At 46.8% G+C, this 22,715-nt stretch overlaps 2 protein-coding genes across 3 annotated transcripts; both read left to right on the top strand.

The window, feature by feature from the left end:
- The first annotated feature begins 3,078 nt into the window (after positions 1-3,078).
- Positions 3,079-7,896, top strand: ddx5 (DEAD (Asp-Glu-Ala-Asp) box helicase 5). 2 transcript variants are annotated; one of them, XM_068750303.1, is made up of 13 exons: positions 3,079-3,211; positions 3,805-3,976; positions 4,078-4,174; positions 4,261-4,394; positions 4,475-4,540; positions 4,629-4,770; positions 4,855-5,015; positions 5,110-5,282; positions 5,378-5,488; positions 5,573-5,634; positions 5,719-5,778; positions 6,820-7,041; positions 7,206-7,896. In XM_068750303.1, the coding sequence occupies exons 1-13, from the start codon at positions 3,171-3,173 to the stop codon at positions 7,568-7,570; spliced, it is 1,806 nt and encodes a 601-aa protein (XP_068606404.1). In that variant the 5' UTR covers positions 3,079-3,170; the 3' UTR covers positions 7,571-7,896. The 2 variants fall into 2 exon arrangements, with proteins under 2 accessions (XP_068606404.1, XP_068606406.1); XM_068750305.1 differs by having other exon boundaries at positions 6,820-7,054; positions 7,206-7,375.
- Positions 7,897-10,257: 2,361 nt separating this feature from the next.
- On the top strand, positions 10,258-22,238 carry evplb (envoplakin b). Its single transcript, XM_068749901.1, has 22 exons — positions 10,258-10,344; positions 11,590-11,689; positions 13,381-13,535; positions 13,684-13,807; positions 13,884-14,015; positions 14,101-14,142; positions 14,246-14,407; positions 14,683-14,790; positions 14,906-15,001; positions 15,087-15,197; positions 15,283-15,429; positions 15,545-15,699; positions 15,791-15,888; positions 15,980-16,146; positions 16,220-16,398; positions 16,661-16,799; positions 16,924-17,117; positions 17,215-17,365; positions 17,508-17,591; positions 17,677-17,811; positions 17,925-18,017; positions 18,197-22,238. The coding sequence occupies exons 1-22, from the start codon at positions 10,310-10,312 to the stop codon at positions 21,686-21,688; spliced, it is 6,099 nt and encodes a 2,032-aa protein (XP_068606002.1). The 5' UTR covers positions 10,258-10,309; the 3' UTR covers positions 21,689-22,238.
- Positions 22,239-22,715: the final 477 nt, after the last annotated feature.

Consider the following 22,715-nt stretch of genomic DNA (forward strand, 5'->3'; position numbering starts at 1 on the left):
GAGCCTCCCCTGACAAATAAACTCACTCAAGACGGGGGTCGTCCACAGTTGCTTTGCCCAGGGACGCCCGTACTTCCTGTACGGATGTGGCCAAAATAAGGGCTGGTCGGCAGAGAAGACCAGAACCTGTCACCTGACTGTTTCTTTGAAAGCCCTTTTTTATTATCATTCAGCTGCTAATAACTCAAGACTCTTTACTAACTTTATTTTATTTTTTATTATAGCATTTAAATAAGTAAATAAAAACAGGCTATTCCATGTAGCAATGCTCCATCTTACCAAAACCGAACCCAAGGTCAGTCCATTCTGAAACGACAGTAACAGAACACGGTTATTATTTGTTACCACAGCCTGTTGGAAACACTCAATTTGGAATGGCGGTGTGTGTGTGTGTGTGCATGACTCAGGCTGGTCGTTGCCTCGGAGCGAGCACACTGGGACTATTAGCAATGGCAGGGCTGGAAAAGGGGGATGTGTTGTGTACAGGTGAGGAGGCAGAGCTCAGAGACTGTTAACAATCCTCTCCAAAGACGACGGCAGGATCTCTGCTCCTGAGTCGCTGCTACGACAGCTAGCGCCCCATTCCCAGAAAACCCCATTTCACACGCACAACAGCTAGTTTCTGTTTGAAAACGGATAGCTTGAAATGTTATTTTTATATAACGGGGATAATTGAAAAAGAAACAATAAAAAGTCTATATAATATATATAATTTATTACCGGTATATTTCAGAAACCCCTTTCCTTTTGTTCCGGAGAAATGAAATATTTTACGTGTTAACTCTTTAAGTTATAGACAACTGTTTGTGAAAACAGAATTTCACTTCAGAACGGTGTGGATCATTTTTTTGACATTACCTCAGTCATAATGTAGGAGAGAGAGGTATGTCTTAATGAGCAAAAAAAAAAATCCTACATAGACAATGTCCTGAGTGCCATAATCAATTTTGAAAGAATTAATTTCTGCCAATATTCGGTAGACCCTTTAAATTCTACATAAATGATTTGATGCTTCCCAAATTTTAGCCTTTTATTAAAAAAAAAAAAAAAACATTTTTCATTTGTAGGTGGCTAAATGAAATGAAAACTACCATTAATTATTTTTATAATGCTATTTTGTTCAAACGAGTCCAAAGCCCACATCACATTGTTGTTGGAAAAGGAAAAACAAAAACCTCTACTACCTTCTATCCACGTGGTGCTAAATAGAATTCATGTCTGTTACCCATTGACACGCTGCAGCTTGACGTGCACAGCACACTATTTGTGCTCATGCCTGTGTTACGGCTGCAAAAAAACGCATCTGAGAAGTCAAGAGCTCTACCGAGCTGCACTCTCAGGAGATGTCATATGTAGCTTGTCCTTGATTTGCAAGATGCTGATTCCTCATTTTCTGAGCGTTAAAGAGGTTGAAAAGTTGTGTCCTTTAATTTGTTTTTGCCCCACAGCAGGCCATTAACACACAGTAAATGTTGCATGTGGTCCATATGTGCTTGTGGTTGAAAGCGAACTGAATGAGATGGACCGGTTCGCCTGCTCCAGTCCCGTCGGTGACGTTTTCCTTGAGAGAAAGAGGGGGAATTGTTTTCTACAAATAAAAAATTCAATTCTTGAATGTTTTCTAACGATGCTGCCTGTCTAGCAATCTCTACGACCGTGGACTGTTCTACACATCTGCATACATACACACTATAAGAAAAAAGAACTTGGCTTTATGTGAACTAATGTGTATGCAAAGTGAAAAGTGTCCTCAGATGGTGCTTTGTACAGTAATAGGATTTTGTTCATATATGTGGATCAAGCAACCTGTAATTTATCTTTAACTTAAGTAGATTTTCTTGAAATGAAAAGACGAATTGCACGCAGAATGAGGTCGCCATGCGTCTTCGCTGGTGACTTCTGTAACAGATGTTCATTTGCCTTTAAGTCCAGTGCACAAGCTGATTGCCCTACTGTCTGTTCCTGCACCACATTGCTCAGCGTTGCCCTGCAGCTGCCTCTCATTGCAGAACTACACTTTTTATTATTAAACAGGTCAAAGTTTTAGTTGTTGTTTTGATAGCATGATCCACTAGCAGGACTATATCTCTCATAGCTGACTGATGCAATTAGATGTATGTTAACATTATCATTTTGTAAGAGTATTTTATTTTCGTGTGCAATTAGTTCTAATTAAACTTGCCTTTGTCTAACAATGTAAGGACTTGTACAAAGTTATGCCCTGTCCTTTTTCTTTTCTTTTTTAAATGGTTGTTTTTAAAATAGGAAATCTTTATTAATCAGAATTATAGTTATGGGTGTCTTGGTCCCAAAATGACTGAGAAGAAATGTCATCTTTGCTATTGAATTTAATGTTTTGTATTTTAGCTGGAAAGAAAACGGTTCCTAATGAAATGTGGCTCTGTTTAAGGTCAGGACACTTCAGTGTGTTTTTCCACAAGAATGAAATATAAAATCCTCAAATAGTCCAATAGTACTTTTAATAATCTGCAATGATTCGCAATGCTTAATCCAACATAATTGTTCAATTGTCACGCATGTGGATGAAAGGAAAAATACAAAAGCGAAGGGGGGGGGAGCGGAAAGATGCCCGTCACGTGTTTGGGTTGGCCCAATTGACGTCACTTACCGTAATTACGTCGGATGCACAATTCGAGCCGAATGACCAGCCTCTGTCTGGTACATATCCATCCGCCAGCTCGTATTGGGGAAAAGAAAATTCAGTCTCATTCCGACGTTTTTAACATGTCAAAAATAAATTACAGAGAACATGACATTTTCATGCTCTAAATACGAAGTATTTGTAAATATTTGTAAATTTTAAAAATAGGTATTTTTATGGAATAAAATAGAGCAGACAGAAGAAGCATTTTATTGGCGTATAGTAATTGTATTATTTTAATACTCATAGCGTAGTGTTTAAGATGTGATCTGTGGTGTGTATATCCACTGTTTCACTGTTGTGTAACGTTTCACAGACACACCGGTCTGTACGTAGGAGGAGCGGATGAATACATGGGCGGAAGGACTTCCTCTTGCCATATATACCGGGTCTCATTTTTACAGTACCGGCATTTTAGTAGCACCGCTGCCGGCCGTGGTTTTAAGACGGTGGAAATACCTCGAATTGGGTTATTTATCTTTTTTTATTTATACAACTTATTTACAAGATGCCTGGATACTCCGACAGAGACCGCGGCAGAGATAGAGGGTAAGTTCTTTTCCCAGATTTTAACCGAGGCTTGTCGGCGCTTGTTGGAAAAGTAATAGGACAAGACGTAACAGAATAATTCTGTCTATCGGAACGTTCCTAAAAGCCGCGGTAGTCCGCTATTCGGGCCCCCGCGGTCTGTTCTTATAAACGGGTGACCAGAAACCGTGGACTTGGCCCGAGGCCTAGTTTGGCCTCGTGTCCCGGCACGGCGGCTTCGGGTTAGCTCTAAGCTAGCTAGCTAGCTCAACGTTACATCAAACCTCCACGCGGAACGCGACTAACTGCTACCGAGCCGTGCCCGTCTCTTTGTCGGGTAATTCCCCCCCACCCGTGGATAGCCTCTCACGTAAACCGCAGACGTTCAAATATGCGTCGCTAACACATCTGGCTAGTCGACTTTTCGCCATGTGGCAGCATCAGTGCGGGAAACAAAATGCCGGCTGTTTCTCCATTGTTCCTCTGCTGGATGGAAAGTACAAAGCCAGCCGCGGGTGCCCTCGAGTGTTTAACCCTTAAATCGTTGCTACCCAACCACCGGGAGCGGGCTGACATTTTAAACCACACCTGAATGTTGATTTTTAATAACGCAGCTATGGCGGTGGGCCCCCACGGTTCGGTGGGAACCGCGGCGGAGGTGGAGGAGGAGGGAAATTCGGCAATCCCGGTGAGCGGCTGCGGAAGAAGCACTGGAATCTGGACGAGCTCCCGAAGTTCGAGAAGGACTTCTATCAGCAGCATCCCGACGTCGCCCGTAGATCAATGGTAGGTACACCTGGATCGTTACGCGACGCTCACGTGCGTGCTTCGTGCACGTGTCTGTTACGTAAGACTAGTGAATTTAAAAAATCTTTCTTGCGTTGCAGCAAGAAGTTGAAAATTACAGAAGAGCCAAAACCGTAACGTTTAAGGGGAGAGACTGCCCAAATCCTATTATGAAGTTTGAGGAGGCCAGCTTCCCCTGTAAGTTTTAAAGGAGCGGCTCAAGATGTTGTCGGGCAGATTTCTGTGCGTTTCGATTAACGGCGACTTTATTTCTTTCTCTCCAGCTTACGTGATGGATGTGATCAACAAACAGAACTGGACCGATCCGACACCCATCCAGGCCCAGGGCTGGCCTCTGGCTCTCAGTGGCAAAGATATGGTTGGCATTGCACAGACCGGCTCTGGCAAGACGCTTTCGGTAAGCTGGATCCGTTTTAATTTGGCGCGGGTGTGACTAGCGACGTTTCTCGTGCTAAACGGGCTCCCTGTGTTTCGCAGTATCTGTTGCCTGCGATTGTGCACATAAACCACCAGCCCTTCCTGGAACGCGGCGATGGTCCCATTGTGAGTATTTACATGAAGTATCTTATCTGTTTTACGGCGTATTTCACAAATGCGTTTGTGCGTGATCGATCTAATTGGGGATTGACAGTGCCTGGTGCTCGCCCCGACCCGTGAGCTGGCGCAGCAAGTGCAGCAAGTGGCTGCAGAATATGGCAGAGCTTCTCGCCTCAAGTCTACCTGCATCTACGGAGGAGCGCCCAAAGGGCCCCAGATCCGTGACCTGGAGCGAGGTACAGCGACACGGGGTTTCTGGGGAATGAACCCAGAAAGGAGCGCAATGTCACCCGGTCCTAACGCTTGGCTTTTTGTTAAAGGCGTGGAGATCTGCATCGCCACTCCGGGGAGGCTCATCGACTTCCTCGAGTCGTCAAAGACGAACCTCCGCAGGTGCACCTACCTGGTGCTGGACGAGGCCGACCGGATGCTGGACATGGGCTTCGAGCCGCAGATTCGCAAGATTGTGGACCAAATCAGGGTACGCCGTTTTTCATTTGCTTCGATGCGCCCAAGACATTTATTCTTTGTTTACGTGGGAGGAGCGTGTTGTTTGATCGTCTCTGGTCTTGCAGCCTGACCGGCAGACCCTGATGTGGAGCGCCACGTGGCCCAAAGAGGTTCGCCAGCTGGCGGAGGACTTCCTGAAGGAGTACGTCCAGATCAATATCGGCGCGTTGCAGCTCAGCGCCAACCACAACATTCTGCAGATAGTGGACGTCTGCAACGACGGCGAGAAGGAGAACAAGTGAGTCGAATGTCCGAGCCGGCGTTCTTCCCGGTGGAGTCGGGTTGTCGGTTTCGTGACGCGATTAACATTTTGGGTCTGATGTTTCTCCTCAGGCTCATCCGTTTGCTCGAGGAAATCATGAGCGAGAAGGAGAACAAGACCATCATCTTTGTAGAAACGAAGAGGCGCTGCGATGACCTCACCAGGAGGATGAGGAGGGACGGGTAAGTGTTGGTTCGGTGTGCTGACCTTAAAGACGCCGAGAGCTGCTGCTGTGGATCAACGTTTGACCCCTTGTCTGTCCTCAGGTGGCCGGCTATGGGAATCCATGGAGATAAAAGCCAGCAGGAAAGGGACTGGGTTCTCAACGGTACGCCGGCGTCGCCCGTCGATACGCATTGCTTGTGAACCAGAACAACTCTGATTCTTGACCGTCTCTCTTGTTGCTTTACAGAGTTCAAATACGGGAAGGCTCCAATCCTCGTTGCCACAGACGTCGCCTCCCGCGGTCTAGGTCAGTATCGTGCTTGACTCGTTTCTATATTTAAAAAGAAGAAAGAAAGTATTTGCTTTCTTTAACTCTTCTGCTTCTCTCTGAGCTTCTCCCCTGGCCTGAAGGAGCCGTCTTTGTGGCAGGGCCTTGGCATGACAAGCCCAGGTCTCCAGAGGGGGAAGGAGGAGGAGGATTCTTGGAGGTGTCCTGACTGGCGAGGCAGGGTTCTCCCAGTCACGCAGATATACAGAGGTGACCAGGTCCAGGTGCAGCGTAACGCTCTGGCCTGCCTAAAAACGGGAGGGGGGTGGGAGAGTTGAGGGCTGGCCACAGTTCCTCCCCCCCTCTACAGGCTCTCCTGTTCTCCGGCAATGGTTTGGACTGCTTCACACACGCCCAGGCTCTGTAACTGTCCCGGCTCAAAGCTCAGCTCCTGTCTCCATGTGGCTCGTGGAGGCGCTGCTCTTTGTTGCGTAGACTCGTTGTAAAGTGTGGGTGGCGTTCACGTCGCAGTTTCCCAAACGTATGTCGGACGAGCGGTCTGTCAGATCGGTCATACCTTCACCTCTGTAGAGACATGGCTACTGGCGCCGTTGGTGACAGTGGGACATGCTAGTTGGACACACTTGGACTAAATCCAAGCTCGCACTCCTCCCTCGCCTGCGTTTCAAAGTCATGTCGAGACCTGCCAACGAGAGACGTTTATGGGTCAAGTGAACACTGGGGTCTGGAAGTCTTGCCCTGACGAGGCCGGGGATGTACTTTTTCTAGTTTCCTGTCAAGAGACTAAAGAGCAACTCAAGTGGGACCTTTGGTTAAGTGTTAGCTTGAGCAGTGTGTAGGACGTCCCGGCTTTGGGGGACGCCTCTGGGTCACTTGACGGTGTAATAAAATGTTTTTTAGTTCTAGTCTTTCGCAGCCTTGTGGATTTGTCCTCCACCCGTACATCACAGCAGTACTAACTTTAATTTTTTTTGATCTGGTTGTTGTGATGGCACTGGCGCACCTTTTTGTGTGCTGTCCTCCCTTCCCTTTATGCCACACTCCAACGCAACCTTACAGATGTGGAAGACGTCAAATTTGTCATCAACTATGACTACCCCAACAACTCGGAGGACTATATTCACCGCATTGGCAGAACGGCTCGTAGCCAAAAGACGGGCACGGCTTACACCTTCTTCACCCCGAACAACATGCGGCAGGCCAGCGACCTCGTCTCCGTCCTCCGCGAGGCCAACCAGGCCATCAACCCCAAGCTCCTCCAGATGTCAGAAGACAGAGGAGGTAAATCCAATTGGTGAGACACAGAATCTGTGCTGTGAATTGCGGCCACTTCTTCCCTGCTGCTCTCCTTTGCTAAGAAGAGGGTTCTCCTTGTTTCTGAACTTCCCCATTATTGTTCGTTGTTGCGGCCATCTTTTTTTTCTGACCGCTGTTCTCCTTTTCAGGTCGTTCAAGGGGAGGCAGAGGTGGTGACTTTAGGGACGGCCGGCGGGACAGATATTCCACTGGAAGGCGCGACTTCGGTGGTTTTAGAGACAGGGATAACGGTAGAGGGTACGAAGGAGGCCAAAGCAAGGTTTTTGCCACAAATACACAGAACGGAGGCTACGGGGCCGGTAACGGCACCACTAACGGCTACAACGGAAGCAGCTACAGCAGTAACGGACAGTCCAACTTCACCAACCAAACCGTCGCGTTCGGAGGACAGAGCAGCTTCCAGACCCCCCAGACGCAGACGGGAGGCTTTGCCTTCCCTCAGGCGCAGGCCACGCCCCTGGTGCCCTACACCATGCCCCAGTTCACTCAGTAAAAACACACCTACACTTGAAAGAAGTAATTTATTGCTTTTTTTTTTGTCTCCAGTTCTGCATTTAATCCAGAGATTTTGTATTTACACGAGGGTTGCAAACGAAGCCTCCATCCGATATTGTGAGATCTGCAGTGCAGCAGCGGTGGCGTTGCACACTCGTTTTTGCGTTGCTGCATATTTAATTTGTTACATTCCTCAGTAATGTTTAGTTTTGTTTTTGTACTAGGTAATTACAAATGTATCGCTTCTGTTATGTGTATCATTGATAGTGATGTTCTATCTTGGAAGTGCACTGCATGATCTTTCAAATTAAAGGAAAAAAGAAACTAGTTGTCCTGAATTTTGTACCGTAGTTGAATTTCCTGCTCGTTTTCTGAGGAAAACATTTGCGCTGTGCCTGTCGGCGCCGCGTGATGGTGCTGTGAGGTTTAAAACTCATTCTGACGTCCAAACTAGAACATCCCAGTTTGCATGTTGACAAACGGAGTCCTGTCTCCACCTGCCGGTGAGAGCTTGAATTTCACCATCCTTTGTTCCACTGGTGCGGGATTGCATGCTCAGAAAAGCTGCACTAAACTGCTTTCATTTCAAAGTGGAAGCATCCGAATGCTGGAAACGCTCATTTTGAAGTCTGTTTAATGTTCGAAGGCCTCCTGTAAAGGTCTGTACATTCCAAAGAAAAGTTCACCCAATCGCTCCTCTGATTGGGAATGTACATCAGATCGTGGGCCCTCCTCTCAATAAATCCGCAGATCAATCTGATCATAGATAAGGGTTCTCCGATCAGCGGCCTTGAAGGTGCAGCTGACTCCGTATTTACAGACCCGTGGGCCGGAGGTATGTATGGAACGTTCTCCGTTTGAACACTGATGCATGTTAGGCAATTGCTTTTTTGTTATCGCTCTGATGCGTGACAGCCACGCCCCGTCGCTGGCAGGCATGAAGGCTTCCTGATTCCAGGAGAAAAACTCAACACGGAGAAACAGACCAAACAAAGCGGCATGGGGGGGCTTTAGCTATAGCCATGCTTATCTCGGATGGATTGCACAATGTGGAGTTTAAACAGGTGTGCTTGATGGAACAGGTGGAGACTTAACGACACCCCTACTATAAAATGGGAAGCCTGACATTTGTGACACTTTTGTCATTTGTTGCGCAACGTTGACACGCGCGGCTGAAATCCATGTCAGAGCTGTGATTGCATGGATACATTTGCAGGTTAAAATCTGTTCGGGGGGAGAGAGTTGGGTTGTGGGTCTGGATGATCCTAGGGATCAAAGGCCAAGGCTACCCCTTCTCACTTGACTCTTTTCAGTCACTCCTCTTTTCTATACCTTTTGTTCTCTCTCTCCCTGATCACTCTCCCTCTCCCCCGCAGGTATGAATGGAGGGTGTGCTCGAGACGCACCTACTGCAAGCATGAGCCAGAGCATCATGCAGAACCGAGTCCTACGCCCAGTCGGCTGAGCAGTGTACATATTTGTGCTTCGCACCACTGCACGTTAAAAACCGCTGCGGATTTGCATGCAACCTTTAGCTTTTGCACGAGGTGAATTTCCAACACCAGACATCGACTCTGTAAATGACCCCGGAGGTTATTTCACATCAAACAGCACAGGACACAAGAGGTGTTTAATTTTATTACTAGAAAAGCACTCAGAGAGCACAGACCTCCACCAAGCAGCTCATTCCCCTCCTAATTGGGTTTACACACCGTCCACACGGTGATCTGGATCATCACCAAAAGGGTCTAAATTGTTCTCAGTATCTTTATACACCAACCATGAAAGGTAAAAGTCATTCTGGATCAGATCCAGATGAAATTTCATAAACGTCTGTCACTAATCAAACGAGATATCAACGCATTTTAAAATCTCCATTGGCTGTGACGTTAACAGATATTTCAAATGGATCAATAATACAGGATCTCATCTTGATCGGAACCAAAATGTAATCAGCTGTTCCTGGAAACATTACCACCGTTTCCTGAAAGCTCCTTCGTGATCCGTCCAGAGCGTTTTGAGTTATCTTTCTAGCAGACGGACAGACGGACAAACCAACTCCTCCTCTGCGGAGGTAAACATGAAGCATTTAAGGAATTTGATGCCGCGTTTGTTAAGCGATTGTCTTCAGGTACTCCTCGTGTGTCGCCTCCACTGCTGCGGTCAGTGACTCGCGTAATGAGGACAGAGGATTCGCGTATTTCTAGATGCCGCGCTGTCTGGCTTTACGCGCCACAAAACAGGTTTTTGCTTAGGAAAACAGTGAAAAGCCCAAAATGAAAGAGTTGCTCGTCATGTTTGAGCATTAATGGGAGGAGCGAGGCTCTGACACGCAGCCGTGGAAGTTCTGCTGCATTCCTGCGTCACGCGGAAACGGAAGTGAATGTCTCAAATCCGGCGAACAGCAAATCTCACGCAGCAGAACCTAAAAGCTCGTAAAAGTATAAACAAGACAAAGATGCGCTTGAACGAGGATCTAAATCCACGCGTGATGTGTGATTGCAGGAAGGAAGGACAATTACGCGTCAGAATGAAAGCCAGAGCGCAGGACGGTGGAACCAGTCTGCCCAGTCTGCTCCTCCTGACGACACACCTGTTGCCCTGGGAGGAGCTGAGACAGGTGGGGTGGGGGGGGGCGCCTTAAGGAGCTAGGAGAAAGAGAGAGAGAGAGAGAGAGGAGCTGGAAGGAGCGCAGCTGGATTCGGGTTGCAGAAACGGGCCTGGACAATCTGCCGGGATGTCGAAGCTTCACAGTCCGGTGAAGCTCAGCAAGTGAGTCCCGCCGCCCTCCTCCGTGCGCGTGCGTGTGCCTGTGTGTCTGTGTGTGTGGCTCTCCTCTTTGTCTGGTCTCCTGCTCGTTTTGCTGTCTCGCAGTGTTGTTGTGCGGAGATCGCGTCTGTGTTTGCACAGCAGCGCCCAGAAGGAGAAAGGCGCTGCGTAAAAGGCGCTGCGTATAAGCAGCGACGATCCGAGGCTAATATTTGAAACGCGCACGGCTCTTTGGAACACGAACCCAACCGGCGCAACCTCGTTTTCCCTTTAGTGTTAAACTTGTTCCCCGTAACACTTCATGTCACCTTAATAGTATTTGCGCGGGTGGATCATCTTTCGTGCGGGGGGGGGGGGGGGGGGGGGGGGGGATCCAAATTTAAATGTGTTTTCATAATAGTCGCCCGACAGAGGTATGAACTCATTCAGTAAATGTCTGAGTCGACTAATGTACATCTGCATCATTATGTTCAGTAATAGAATCATTTGGAAAGCAAATCATAAGAAGGAGAGACACCCGTCCCTCAAACAGTATTTTGATCAAACCTCAAACTTGAAATAACAAAATAAACTCTTAAAAAATAAAGAGAAAAGCCGGAGCGGCAGCTTTTAAATGTTGTTGAAGGTAAAATAACTCGGATGATTCTGCGCTCTACTGATTCAGTCTCTAATTGTTTCACCTCTAACTGAGCACGCACTTGTATCATTTGAGCTCTGACAAAGCATTTCAAAATAAAAATCACTCAGTCAAACTGGAAACACTGCAATATGCGTCCTCTGTAATGGACAAATGTCCACTACAGAGGACATGTCAATTCCTTATTTGTAAAATAATGGGAATCAAATTGGTACAAAATAAAGCCGCCACAGGAAGGTCACGCCTCCTCCACCTCCTGCGGTCCACCCACGCTGAAGCGTGTCTGCCTCCGACTCCAGGCTCCTCTGGATGATAATCAGGGCGATCAATAGATAAGAGCTGAATGGGGCTGCGTGATTCATGCCTCCCGCTGCTCCAGGTCGGGGTGTGTCAGAATAATAGTTGGCTTTCGTATCGCAGTAGAGGAGGCATGACGGAACAAACACAGAGAGAACAAACTGGTCTGAGGAAGAGTCCGTGAGTCAGAAGTGAAGGAATCGCCCAGCGTCAGCGGAGGAGTCTTCTCTCATGGTCTCACCTGAGACTTTGAGCGCTAACTGTAAATACAAAAGCCTGGATAAAGTGTTGTTGTATTCTCTCCATCCTGTCAGGAGCCAGGCTCTGGACCTGACGAAGCTGATCGCTGCGATGCAGGAGAACGCCGACCAAGTCGAGAAGAACATCCTGCTGGCGGAGGAGCTGCTGGCTGAGGTAAGACGTCCAAGCTGGGTCCTCCTGCGTTACACGAAGGGGAGAACCAGGTGGGCGGTCACCCTTTCATCTGGATGTTCTGAATGTCCAAAGGGATGTGAATGTGTTCCGTTCAGACCCTCAAAAAGACCCAATGCCCCCCCCCCCCCCCCCCCCCCAAGGTGGGGAATAGTTCAAGTCGTCCAATCACAATTCTTTCAGATATTGCCACTCTGAGAAGAATAGATATATACAATTCATAGAAGAAGAAAAAACTTAAAATGAGTTGGGGAAAATCATATATTTTACAGATATATGGTTTGGAACTATAAAAGTGAATACCCTGAATACTCAAAGATAATGTTTGATTGTAAAAGTATGAAACAGGTTTTATGTGTTGTGTGTTCTGTGCTCCTCGTCTTCCTCCTCCTCCTCCTCGCTTGTGGTGGATAAAACGAGTCATTGTCTGAAATCGTTCTGCATCCAAACCGCATGTACTCTTTATTCCGAATGAAAGAACAATAAACTGATCACATCCTCTTATCAGTCTTTCATACAAAGAACTCTCTGCCATAGCGCCCAAGCTAAACGCCGCGACCCGCGGCCCCGACATCTAAACGAACGCTCTCCCTTCGTATTAACTCATGATTCTTTTTGATGTTTTCAAATGACTCCACGCCGCTCTTTACGTCTGGCTGCCTGTTTGTTGCACGCAGCCCTGCATCTCCTTGCTTTGCTGCTTTCCCATCCTGAAGCAGGTACGCCCCGTAGCGACGAGTCCCTGCAGGATCCGGGTCTTCTGACAGAATTCTGTCTGAGCATTAATGATTAGGTAGAAAGATAGATGATTGTTGAGTCTTGTCGAGCCGCCCGGGCTTTCGGGGCGGCTCTGCAGCTTGACAACCTGTCTAACCCTAACCCTGAACAACCTCCTCCGGAATCCTTTTCTGCATCTCTGAATGGAAAGTTTACAACCAGGAACAGACGACTCCTATAAAACATAATCGTAAAAGCTCATATGCGCTAACGTGCGTAAGTTTGATCCTCGGTTCTGTTAGTTTGAATCAACTCCACCCGGGAGGTTAACATTTCCACCTTGTGTATTAGTTAACTGTTTGCTTGTTTTGTGAGGAGGATTATTTAAAACGTACTGAACAGATTTCCATGAAACCTGGTGGAAGGATGGGACAACGTGCCTGCAAATAAATGTCTTTATTTTGGTGTTGACGCAGACAAAGGGATTCTTGATACTTGTTTTCAATATTTGTCCAAATTATTCAAAAGCTACTGAATCGATTTCCATGAAACTTCGTGCATATAAATATAACAGGATTGTATAGGCTTGGTGGAAGTACAAATATACAGTGTGTACTCCACAGAGCGTTTTTCCAGTTGAGCATGTTAAATCCCTGACGAATAAGTTTACGAGATGCAAATTGGGCCGATGACAGCCGGATGAATCACTTAGCATTTCTCGGGACCACATTTTTTAAATCCAGAGTCTGGTGACGGTTCTACTCGTGTTTTAAATAAGCCACCAAAGACTGGTTTTAACGGATCCGAGTACGGGAGCACCGATGCTTCTGTAGTGGAGGCTCTGGAGTCATATAATACTCCTACTGCTAGAGGAGGAGACGAGTAGACCCACGACTTTTAGCTCTTAAAGCAGAATCAGTGGAGCTTGGATGATTCACGAACGCACTCCTGTGTAGGATGCAGTGCGTGACGGCAAGAAGCTGAGCCTGATCCACCAGAAGGTGAACGCAGACAACCTGTCTCAGGCTGAGGGGCTGCTGAAGGACCTCTTCATGGCCGTGGATAAGTCCAAGAAGCTTCACCACCCGCAGAGCCATGAGATAGAGAAAGAGTGAGTGGCACGAGAGCAGGAACGCATACCGGCCGACACGCCTAAAACTCGATGCGTAACATACCAGAGACTCTCTGGCCACTAAATAGTCGACATTCCCTTTTGCTGATCTCCACCCACCTGACTTTAATGGCTTCGTTTTTTCCAGTGTGAAAAATCTGCATGATCGTTGGGCAAAGGATTGCGCCACCTACAGGGAACGCTACAACCAGACGTTCGACTTGGATCCGAGAACCAAGATCGACTGGGGTCCCCTGCTGGATGAAAAGCGGGTCAGTTTGAGCTTTGATCATTTCATCTCAGCCACGGACGAGCACCTGTCTGAATGCGGAATGCTGCGATTCGCAGAAGCAGTTAAGGTCGGGCGCTTACGGTCCTAGCCTGGCGGATGTAGAGAAGCAGATCGCATCACATAATATTCTGCACCAGGAGGTCGGGGCCTACGGCTCCCAGCTGACACCCGAGTCCACCACATCGCAGGTGCGCATGCGAGGTGCGCATACATACATGCTCTGCAGGGCGGCATGCAGGATGGCTCATGCATGCTCTTCCTCTTTATTCACAGGAGCAGTACACCAACTTCAAAGACAGATATGGCAAACTTTTTGTGAGTTTTTGTCTCTGCTGGTTGACTGATGTGCATCTTGGAGACGTACATCACACATGTGTGCAGACAGAACTCCATCGATCGTGTAATATATATCCTGCAGGAGAGCTCCCAGCAGAGACGATCCCAACTGACCTCTCTGTACGAGTACATGCAGAACTGCAGTAAGGAACTGGCCTACTTGTCTGGCCAACAGGAGCGGATCCTCCAGAGAGACTGGAGCGATCTCATGAGCGACCCCCCGAGCGTCCGCATGGAGTATGAGGTGAGCGCTAGAGGGCATGTCCGAATGCCGGCGATGATGATTCTCATTTCCGGGCTCTCCGTGTCATCTTGCGATCGGAGTCGGGTGCCGAGTGGGAAGATTTCTGGAAAGAAGAAGTCACAATTCTGTTTGCCATTTTGCCTTCAGGCGTCAAAAGGGCTGGCTGCACCAGAATGGGAACAAACCGGTGGAGCCAGTCCTGCAACCGGCACAGGAACTACACCTCAGTTCCTTATCTGACTTGAATACATGCTCATGATGTTTCTTGCACGCAGAGGTTCAAAAGCAATGGACTCCTTGCACATGAGGGTGAGATCAACAAACTGCAGCATGAGGGAGATTGCCTTCTTGAAGCCAAACACCCTGGCAGCCCGGCGATAACGGTGCGTCGCTCATTAGAATGGCGTGACAGCCCCCGGTGCCATTTTCAAAATGGTCAAATAAATTGAAATGAACCCAGCCTGATCCGATCATAATCAAACCGTCTTCTTTTGTCAGGCGCACAGAGACGCTGTTCAGACCGAGTGGCAAGCCTTCCTGAACTTGTGTCTTGCACAGGAAACACACCTGGACAACATTGAAGACTACAAGAAGGCAAAGACTTTGGCTAACCCCCCCCCCCCCCCCCCTGAGTTCACCGTAGCCCATTGCTAATACGTGGCTGTTTTTCCACATGCAGTTCCAGTTGGACGCGGAGAGGTTGACCGAGTCCCTGCAGAGACTCAGCTCCAACGTCGACCCAAAAGCTCTGGCGGGGAGGAGCAACCCTGAGGCTGTGCTGCTGCTGGAGGTAAGGCTGGGTTCTCTCTAACACGTGAAAGATTTGTACACAAATGCTCCAAACTTTATTTTGCTGTATTCAATAACGCCTTTAGGGGGACGAGCCCACAGTGAGGAGGACAGAGCAGAGTCTGGCATCCCTCAGGGACCTCAGCAAGAACATCGTGCCTGTGAAGTTACGCCGGATGACGCCCACCAAACCTACCAGTGCAGTGTCCCTGTGCGACTGGGCAAACGAAGTGGTAGGACGTGACTCCAGTCTAACGTAGAGACGGAACAGAATCGGGACCAGATGGGAAAGACAACATGATGTTGTTGTTATTGTCATAATTTGATCTTGGTCTCCATTCGTTTCAGGACAGTGTAAGGGGTGGCGAGACACTAAACCTGAAGTCCAACTCTGATATGATGAACTGGCAGCTTCAGACCAACAGTGGGACGCTGAAGACCCTCCCTGGGGCCTGCTTCATGGTCCTACCGCCTGATGCCGAGGCCCTGGACAAAGTGAACAGGTACGAGAGTAGAAACTTCCAATCAAGAGTATGTTTTGAACTTTTTTTTGTGATGAGGGGGCATTTTAATGTAAAAACTGTCTGTGTCCAGTCTGGACAAAGAGCTGTGGGACCTGAAAAACCGTAGATCGACGCTCTTGACCTCCCTGAAGAGTCCTCTGGTGGAGGTGGATCACGCCAAGACACAAGGCGAGGGGAAAACACGTTCTCAAAAGACGTCTTGATTTTTCCTGTCTGGAGACGGAGCTTTATTTGAACTAATTTTTCATCTTCTTCACAGTTCAAAGTTCCCCAGTGGATTCCAAAGCTGTCGAGGTGGCCAGCGAACTGGACGAGATCAACAGAAACCTCGATCAGTGCAAAAACCAAATCCTGAGCCGGCTCAGGCTGCCGCTCGACAACCGCAACCCCACGGGAGACCTGGAAGACAGACTGCAGGAGCACGACGTGAGGCGGGGCAGGGAAGCCACCTTACCGCTATCGCTTTCTGATTCTGATTTAACTTTGACAAATCCTCTAGAAAACCACTCGGACTGTAAGAAAGCTGGAGAGTGAGAAGTCCGCAGTCCAGAGGGAGCTGGCGCCTGTTCTGGCCAAGACGCCCCTGGGACCCATTGCCTCCACCCTGGCCTCGAAACTCAGGTCCACCAGTGACAAGATCGATGATGTCAACGCCCTGCTTGATCTTTACGATAAAAAGTAAGACGAGTGCAGCGCTGTAAACACGTTCAGCGCAAAGCGCTGTCGTCATATTCGTGAACAAAACCCAACCGGACTGACTTCCAAACAGGATTTATACTAACTAATGCTAATGTTAATATTGATAACACCAAAGCGTTGTATGCTAATGTCTTTTTTTGTGTGGTTTCCATGACGCATTTTGTTGAATATTATTTTGTCCAGATCCTGATTGGGTATGTCTTTTTCATAGCACACAAATACTTTCTCTTCTCTCACACAGAGCCGTAGCCGCCATGTTCCTGGAGAGGCAGATGGACAGGGTGGACGGGATGGTCTCTGGGTATGAGCAGCAGCTGGCCAAAGACGGAGCGATTATTGATCAACCAAATGCCCTCACCGATCGCAATAAGCAGCTGCAGGTGATGCTCTTAAATATTTAATCGCCTAAGGATAGGCTTCATATGACGGAAGGGAACATGGGATGAAACAAAGGGATGCAAACCAAGAGTGCCCTTTCTTTTTCTTTCTTATGATACAAAACAGGCTCTGAAGAGAGATGTTGCTTCAAATAAGGCCGATATGACTAAATTAGGCAGCGACCTGGACCTCACAAAGCAAGTGTGCAATTCCCTGGTGCAAAGTTTCAGTGAATACTGTCCCGACGTCCGGCGACAGGAAACTGAAGTGAAAAACCTGAAGAACCGTTACACGAGTGTCAATGATCAGCTCCAGAAAAGGTGAGGCTTTGCTGGAAATGCACAAATGTGCGCGTTTTAAAATGAAGATATTTCATTTTTATTTGTATCTGTTTATATATAAATATGTCTGCTTTAGGTCTGCTCTCATAAAGGATGCGACTAATAAAAATCCAGATTTCCAAAATGCCCTTCAGTCCCTGGACTTCTTCCTGGTTAATTTGCCGGATTATTCCGTTAAACCCTCTGATGACTTGTCGCAGGTAACAGCCAAGCAGAACTCTCAAAAGGTGAGTGGTAGGTAGCGCATCTCAAAATGCATCGTTCTGTCTCCAGCTTCCATATGAAGACTAACGCATGTCTGTTTAATCCATTTCATAACTTTGTCTTATTAGCTGTGGGGGTTTTTTTTTGATTGCACGTCTTCTTTAGAGATTGGTGGAGGACATCAAGACGAAATCAGGAGATTTAGAACGTGTAAAGAGTCTTTCCTCTGATCTGCAGAACACCTTAAATGTGAGTTTAGAACATATGATGACACTCCTCCACCCTCAGCAAATCAAATGCAACGGTTTAAATTTCTGATTTGTAATCCTTTCAGGAGTATGAGGCTAAATCTAAGACTTACTGTGGGATTCTAAACGATGATGATGAGGAGGATGATGATGATGATGATTATGAACCAATCCCAAAGATTCTTAAACCTTCAAAGATGGCTCAGGCTGTGCAGAGAAAGGTACAGTTATTGACAACCAATCCAAGGACAACAAACAACTAAGTCTCTAACTTTGCTCTATAATTTTAGCTTTTCAGTTTTCAATCTCATTTTGGCTTCTGCTTCCCTTACAGGAAAAAAATCTATTTAATCATTTTGCCGAAAAATCTGCAGAGAATGAGCAGCTTCTCAGACAGCTGGGGACCGCAAAGGAAATCATGGCCAGGGTATGGAAATCATCAGATCAAATTCAACTGTTAGCAACAGTAGAATCATAAAATTAACGTAGTCGGTGTTGAAAATCATTAATTACAGTAGAATCACACTTGCCAAAGATATTTTTTGTCAGATTTTTAAGAAGTAATCTTCTCTTTTCTTTGTCCTTTGTCTTTTCATCGATGCCCAGAATGAAGAGAAAGTCAGTCGGGTCGTCGTCAATCAGCAGCTGCAGCTACAGAGTGACATGAAAGACCTGGAGGCGGCTGACATTATGAAAACTGAATTAAGCGAGGAGGCTGCCAGACGCTCACATGCTGAAAAAGACCTGGAGACATACCGCAAGCGACTTGTTTCTCTGAAGAGCAGGAGAGGAGTGGAAAGGATAGAGGAGAAGGAGGTGGTGCAATATTACCGCGATCACAGGCTGGATCTGGAACTGGAGTCGCTGAAAGACCGGATCCAGGATGAAGCCGTCAAGAGGTCTAGAACTCAATCGGAAATTGATATCTTCAATGAGAAGATCTTGAAATTGGAAATCCAACTGAGCAAAATTGAGCCCAAGCTGGTGACCAAAGTATTGACCGAATACGAGAGAGACCCACAGATTGACAAAGAAGCTGCCAGGATTAGAGAAGAGATGCAGAGGATACGCCTGGAGCTCCAAACAAAAGATACCCAGACGATTACTGTGAAAACTGAGCTCACCGTTCTAGCCCAGAAAAAACCCAAAATCAGGGAGAGGATTGTGAAGAAGGAAGTGGTGCGGCTTGAGAAAGCTCCAGAGATGCTTAAAGCTGTTCTCGTGTTCAAGGGCGACATTGCAGCAGAGGAATCCGAGTGCAAGCTGTTAAACGAAAGCATTTTTAACACAAGGTCAAAGATCAACAAACTGGAGCAGATCATTCCCACCATTCAACCCAAGGTAGTCACCAAGGTGGTGAAGCAAATACAGGAAGATCCCGTCATGGTTGAAGAGTCAAAGACACTACGGATGTCAGTGGAAGAGGAGAAGGACGAGAATGTGATCATGCTGAAGAACCTGACAACCCTTCAGCTACGTTACGGGGAGCTGCAGAATCTCAGGCCTAAAGTTGAGATCAAGGAGATTGTCAATGAGATCTACAGAGTTGATCCCGGGACGGAGGTGGAGCTGAAGCGTCTGAGGAAAGAGCTGAAGGAGCTGAACCGCAACTGCACAGATGTGGAGAAAGAAATGAACGCAGTGATGACGAATCTGACAACCCTGCGTGCCCAGAAACCGAAGGTGGAGTACAAGGAGGTGACCCAGGAGGTGATCAAAGAAGAGAAAAGCCCAGAAGTCACCAGGGAATTGCAAAGACTAAGTAATCAGATTTCTCGTCTGCAATTAAACTATGACACCACCAGTGAGTTGTTGACCCGCCTACGTAAAGAAAGAGACGAGCTGAAAACAGAAAAATCCAAAGTGGAGACCAAGCTGGTTAATAGAGAGGTCGTTAAATACGAAAATGACCCTCTTATCGAGAAAGAAGCCGACAGATATCGGAGGAACGTCAGAGAAGAGGTTCAGCAACGCCGCAATCTGGAGGAGTGTCTTTTTGATCTTCAGAATCAATACATTGTCCTCGAAAGGCAGAAGCCACAGGAGAAGATCGTAATGCAGGAAGTGGTGCATCTACAGAAAGACCCAAAGCAGATCCTGGAGCATGAGAAGTTGAACAAGAGTGTGGACGAGGAAGTTAAATCCCGTCGAAAGCTCGACATAGAGGTCAGACAGCTCAGAGCCCTGATTCAAGAAAAAGAAAACACCCTGGCCCACATGGATGATCGTCAGAGGAAGATCCAGGTCGAGTCAGAGCTCAGACAGATCAAAGCTCGCATTCTTGAACTTGAAAATGCGCCCCCGCCTGTTGAGGAAAATATTGTCATTGAGGAAATCCTGAAAGTGGAGAGGGACCCCAAGCTGGAAAAACTTACTGATGAAGTACGGGCTGACCTAGAGGCTGAGGGCACCAAGATCACTTGTCTAGAGAGAGATATCCGCAACCTGAAGCTCAAGTTAGAAATTCTGCTGAAGGAGAAATCATTGGAGAAGGTTGTTTACAGAGAAGTTGTTCGTGTAGAGAAAGACCCGGCACTGGAGGCTGAAAGGGAACATCTAAGAGAGCTGGTAATGCAAGAGAGGAACTTCAGGCGCGACCTGGAAGATAACATTCAGAGCATCAGCATTAAAATAACCCATCTGCAGACATCGAGGACTACGACTTCTCAAGAGGAGGCCTCTCTCATTGCAAGCAGAGATGCTCTGCAGAGACAAAAGGAGGATCTCCTTAGACAACTCAAAACAATGGAGGCTGAAAGGTTTACCATCTCTACAACGTTCCAACAACAGTCCAAGCTGGTCAGCGAAAGAACCCAGATTGCACGGCAGAGGAGTCTTAAAGCATCCTCAGAAGTGCAACGTTTGGAGAGAGGAATCCTCAATGAGAAAGACAAAATACACGAGAAGGACACGATCATCGCGGAGCTTAGCAGCAGCATTCGGAGAGAAGACCAAAGTGAGACTCAAACTAGAGAGACAAATCTCTCCACAAAGATCACCATCATGGATCCAGTGACCGGTAAAGACATGTCGCCCTACGAAGCCTACTTTCAAGGGCTAATTGATCGCAATCACTACATTCAACTGTCAGAGTTGGAATGTGACTGGGAGGAAATCACGTCGAGCGGTCCAGATGGAGATACAATAATTCTACAAGACTGCAAAAGTGGAAAACAGTACTCTATTAAGGATGCGCTGAGGGATGGACGCTTGAGCCAACATGACTTGGGATACTACAGAGAAGGGAAGATGCACATTTCTGAGTTTGCTCTACTTGTTGTAGGAGAAACGGGAAAGCCAGACATTCCTCCCGAACCAATCCCAAGATCACCAACCAGATCCCCCACCATCGCTCCTTTGAACTCCATGCAAGCTTCCCTAAGGTCCCCTCCGAGCAGCCTCAAGACTTTCCCTAATGGTAGCTTGCCCAACTCCAGTACTTCGATTGTTGACGAGCATTTCCCCATCTCTGGTATTTTTGACAAGACCACTCGAAGCCGAATGTCGGTGCGAAGCGCGCTGACCCGCACGCTCATCGACGGTGACACAGCTCTGAGGCTGTTGGAGGCTCAAGCTGCTTCTGGTGGAATTGTTGATCTTGCCAAAAAGGACAAACTCTCCGTCCACAAGGCAGCTGAACAAGGTTTGATCGACAAAACTCAAATGTACAAACTTCTCAATGCCCAGAAATCCTTCACAGGAGTTGAGGATCCAGTGACCAAAAAGCGACTAGCCATCGGACAGGCGGCAGAGAAAGGGTACATGCCTCAAGAAAGTGCCATGAGGTACATGGAGGCACAGTACCTGACTGGCGGCTTGGTGGATCCCTCTAAAACAGGCCGTCTCAGCCTCCAAGATGCTCTTGATGCCAAAATCATCGACGAGATCATTATGAAGGAGCTGGAAGATGAGGCTTGCCACGCAAGAGATATTGTCGACCCGATTACTAAAGAGGAGATATCATACAAGCAGGCGATGGATCTGTGCAAGAGAGATGTCAGCACGGGACTCCTGCTTCTCCCTGCAGCCTCCAGTGATGCCTCCAATACCCCGCCCTACTCAAACTATAGGTTCAGTGCCCCATACGGTAATTTCTAGATGGGGAAGTTTGAAGTGTACCGTGCTGTATCCGACACAGCAATCGGTTTGAGAAGGTGAATTACGTGCTGAGTGATTCGCATGCCTTCGGGACCGAGGGGGAGAAAGAAAAGATTATTTAGGGCTCCCTCCCTCCACTACCGGTCTCAATGTGTGATTGGTTTACCTTTTGGGAACCAGGGTTTGACAACCAAAATATTTGTGGTCCACTTAAAGCTTTGCTCATCGTGTTTCCTCCACTTACAAACTCCTTGGCCTGAGAACAAATATTACCTCTGCTACACTTTCTTCTTATGTGGACCACTACTGGATGAAGAGACTCCAGGTATCCCAAAATAATCTTTCCTGACTCCCTTGGTTCCCACAAACATACCAGTTATACATGTCAAAATAAAAATGTACTTTAGGGAACTTTATTTGGGGATCTATTCTTTTCAGTGAAGTTTGAGGGTCTGCTGTAAAAAGAAATTAAGGGATTTTTTTTTTTAATACTAAACTTTCTACACAAGCTAAATCCTTCATTACTGATCATTAAATTAAACAAATGTCATGTTTCTTTTGTGTCTTTTTTTTTTGTTAAGTACAGAGACGAATCATTCAATTCATAAAATAGACGAGGGTTATGGCATTCCAGATACTTTTCAAACTGAATCGTCTCTAAGGAAATCTTTCCATCAAATTTGGTGCCAATATTTATTATTCACAAAGTGTTACAATAAATTTATTGATTGTCAGTTCTTCCTTAGGTGTCACCTACATTTGTAGGTTATAAATATTTATACAATAAAGAGTTGTTGGACCAAAAAAAAAAGGTTTGTTTTTGTTTTGTTTTGTGACCTGTTAAAATATTTTAACTACAAAGGAAAAACTTTTCCAATGTTAAATAATCAAAGGTGAAAACATGGCCTGGAATTCTTAGTAAAAACATCTACCATTGCTATTACTGCTACCGATTAGATATTTAAAGAGCTTACCTTACTTAATACGCAATACTTTTAAACCCAGACAAGTCATATGCTTAGAAATA

This window comes from Brachionichthys hirsutus, chromosome 16 (genome assembly GCF_040956055.1).
Source record: "Brachionichthys hirsutus isolate HB-005 chromosome 16, CSIRO-AGI_Bhir_v1, whole genome shotgun sequence".
NCBI lineage: Eukaryota > Metazoa > Chordata > Actinopteri > Lophiiformes > Brachionichthyidae > Brachionichthys > Brachionichthys hirsutus.

What these genes read in the sequence shown, in the direction of transcription:
- ddx5 (XM_068750303.1), top strand. Translation starts at nt 3,171, where the DNA reads ATGCCTGGATACTCCGACAGAGACCGCGGCAGAGATAGAGG. An exon ending in TGAGGAGGCCAGCTTCCCCT is followed by an intron (nt 4,175 to 4,260) that starts GTAAGTTTTAAA and finishes CTTTCTCTCCAG; the next exon opens with CTTACGTGATGGATGTGATC. An exon ending in AGGAGGATGAGGAGGGACGG is followed by an intron (nt 5,489 to 5,572) that starts GTAAGTGTTGGT and finishes GTCTGTCCTCAG; the next exon opens with GTGGCCGGCTATGGGAATCC.
- evplb (XM_068749901.1), top strand. Translation starts at nt 10,310, where the DNA reads ATGTCGAAGCTTCACAGTCCGGTGAAGCTCAGCAA. An exon ending in CCGAGTCCACCACATCGCAG is followed by an intron (nt 14,016 to 14,100) that starts GTGCGCATGCGA and finishes CTTTATTCACAG; the next exon opens with GAGCAGTACACCAACTTCAA. An exon ending in AGGCTGTGCTGCTGCTGGAG is followed by an intron (nt 15,198 to 15,282) that starts GTAAGGCTGGGT and finishes TAACGCCTTTAG; the next exon opens with GGGGACGAGCCCACAGTGAG.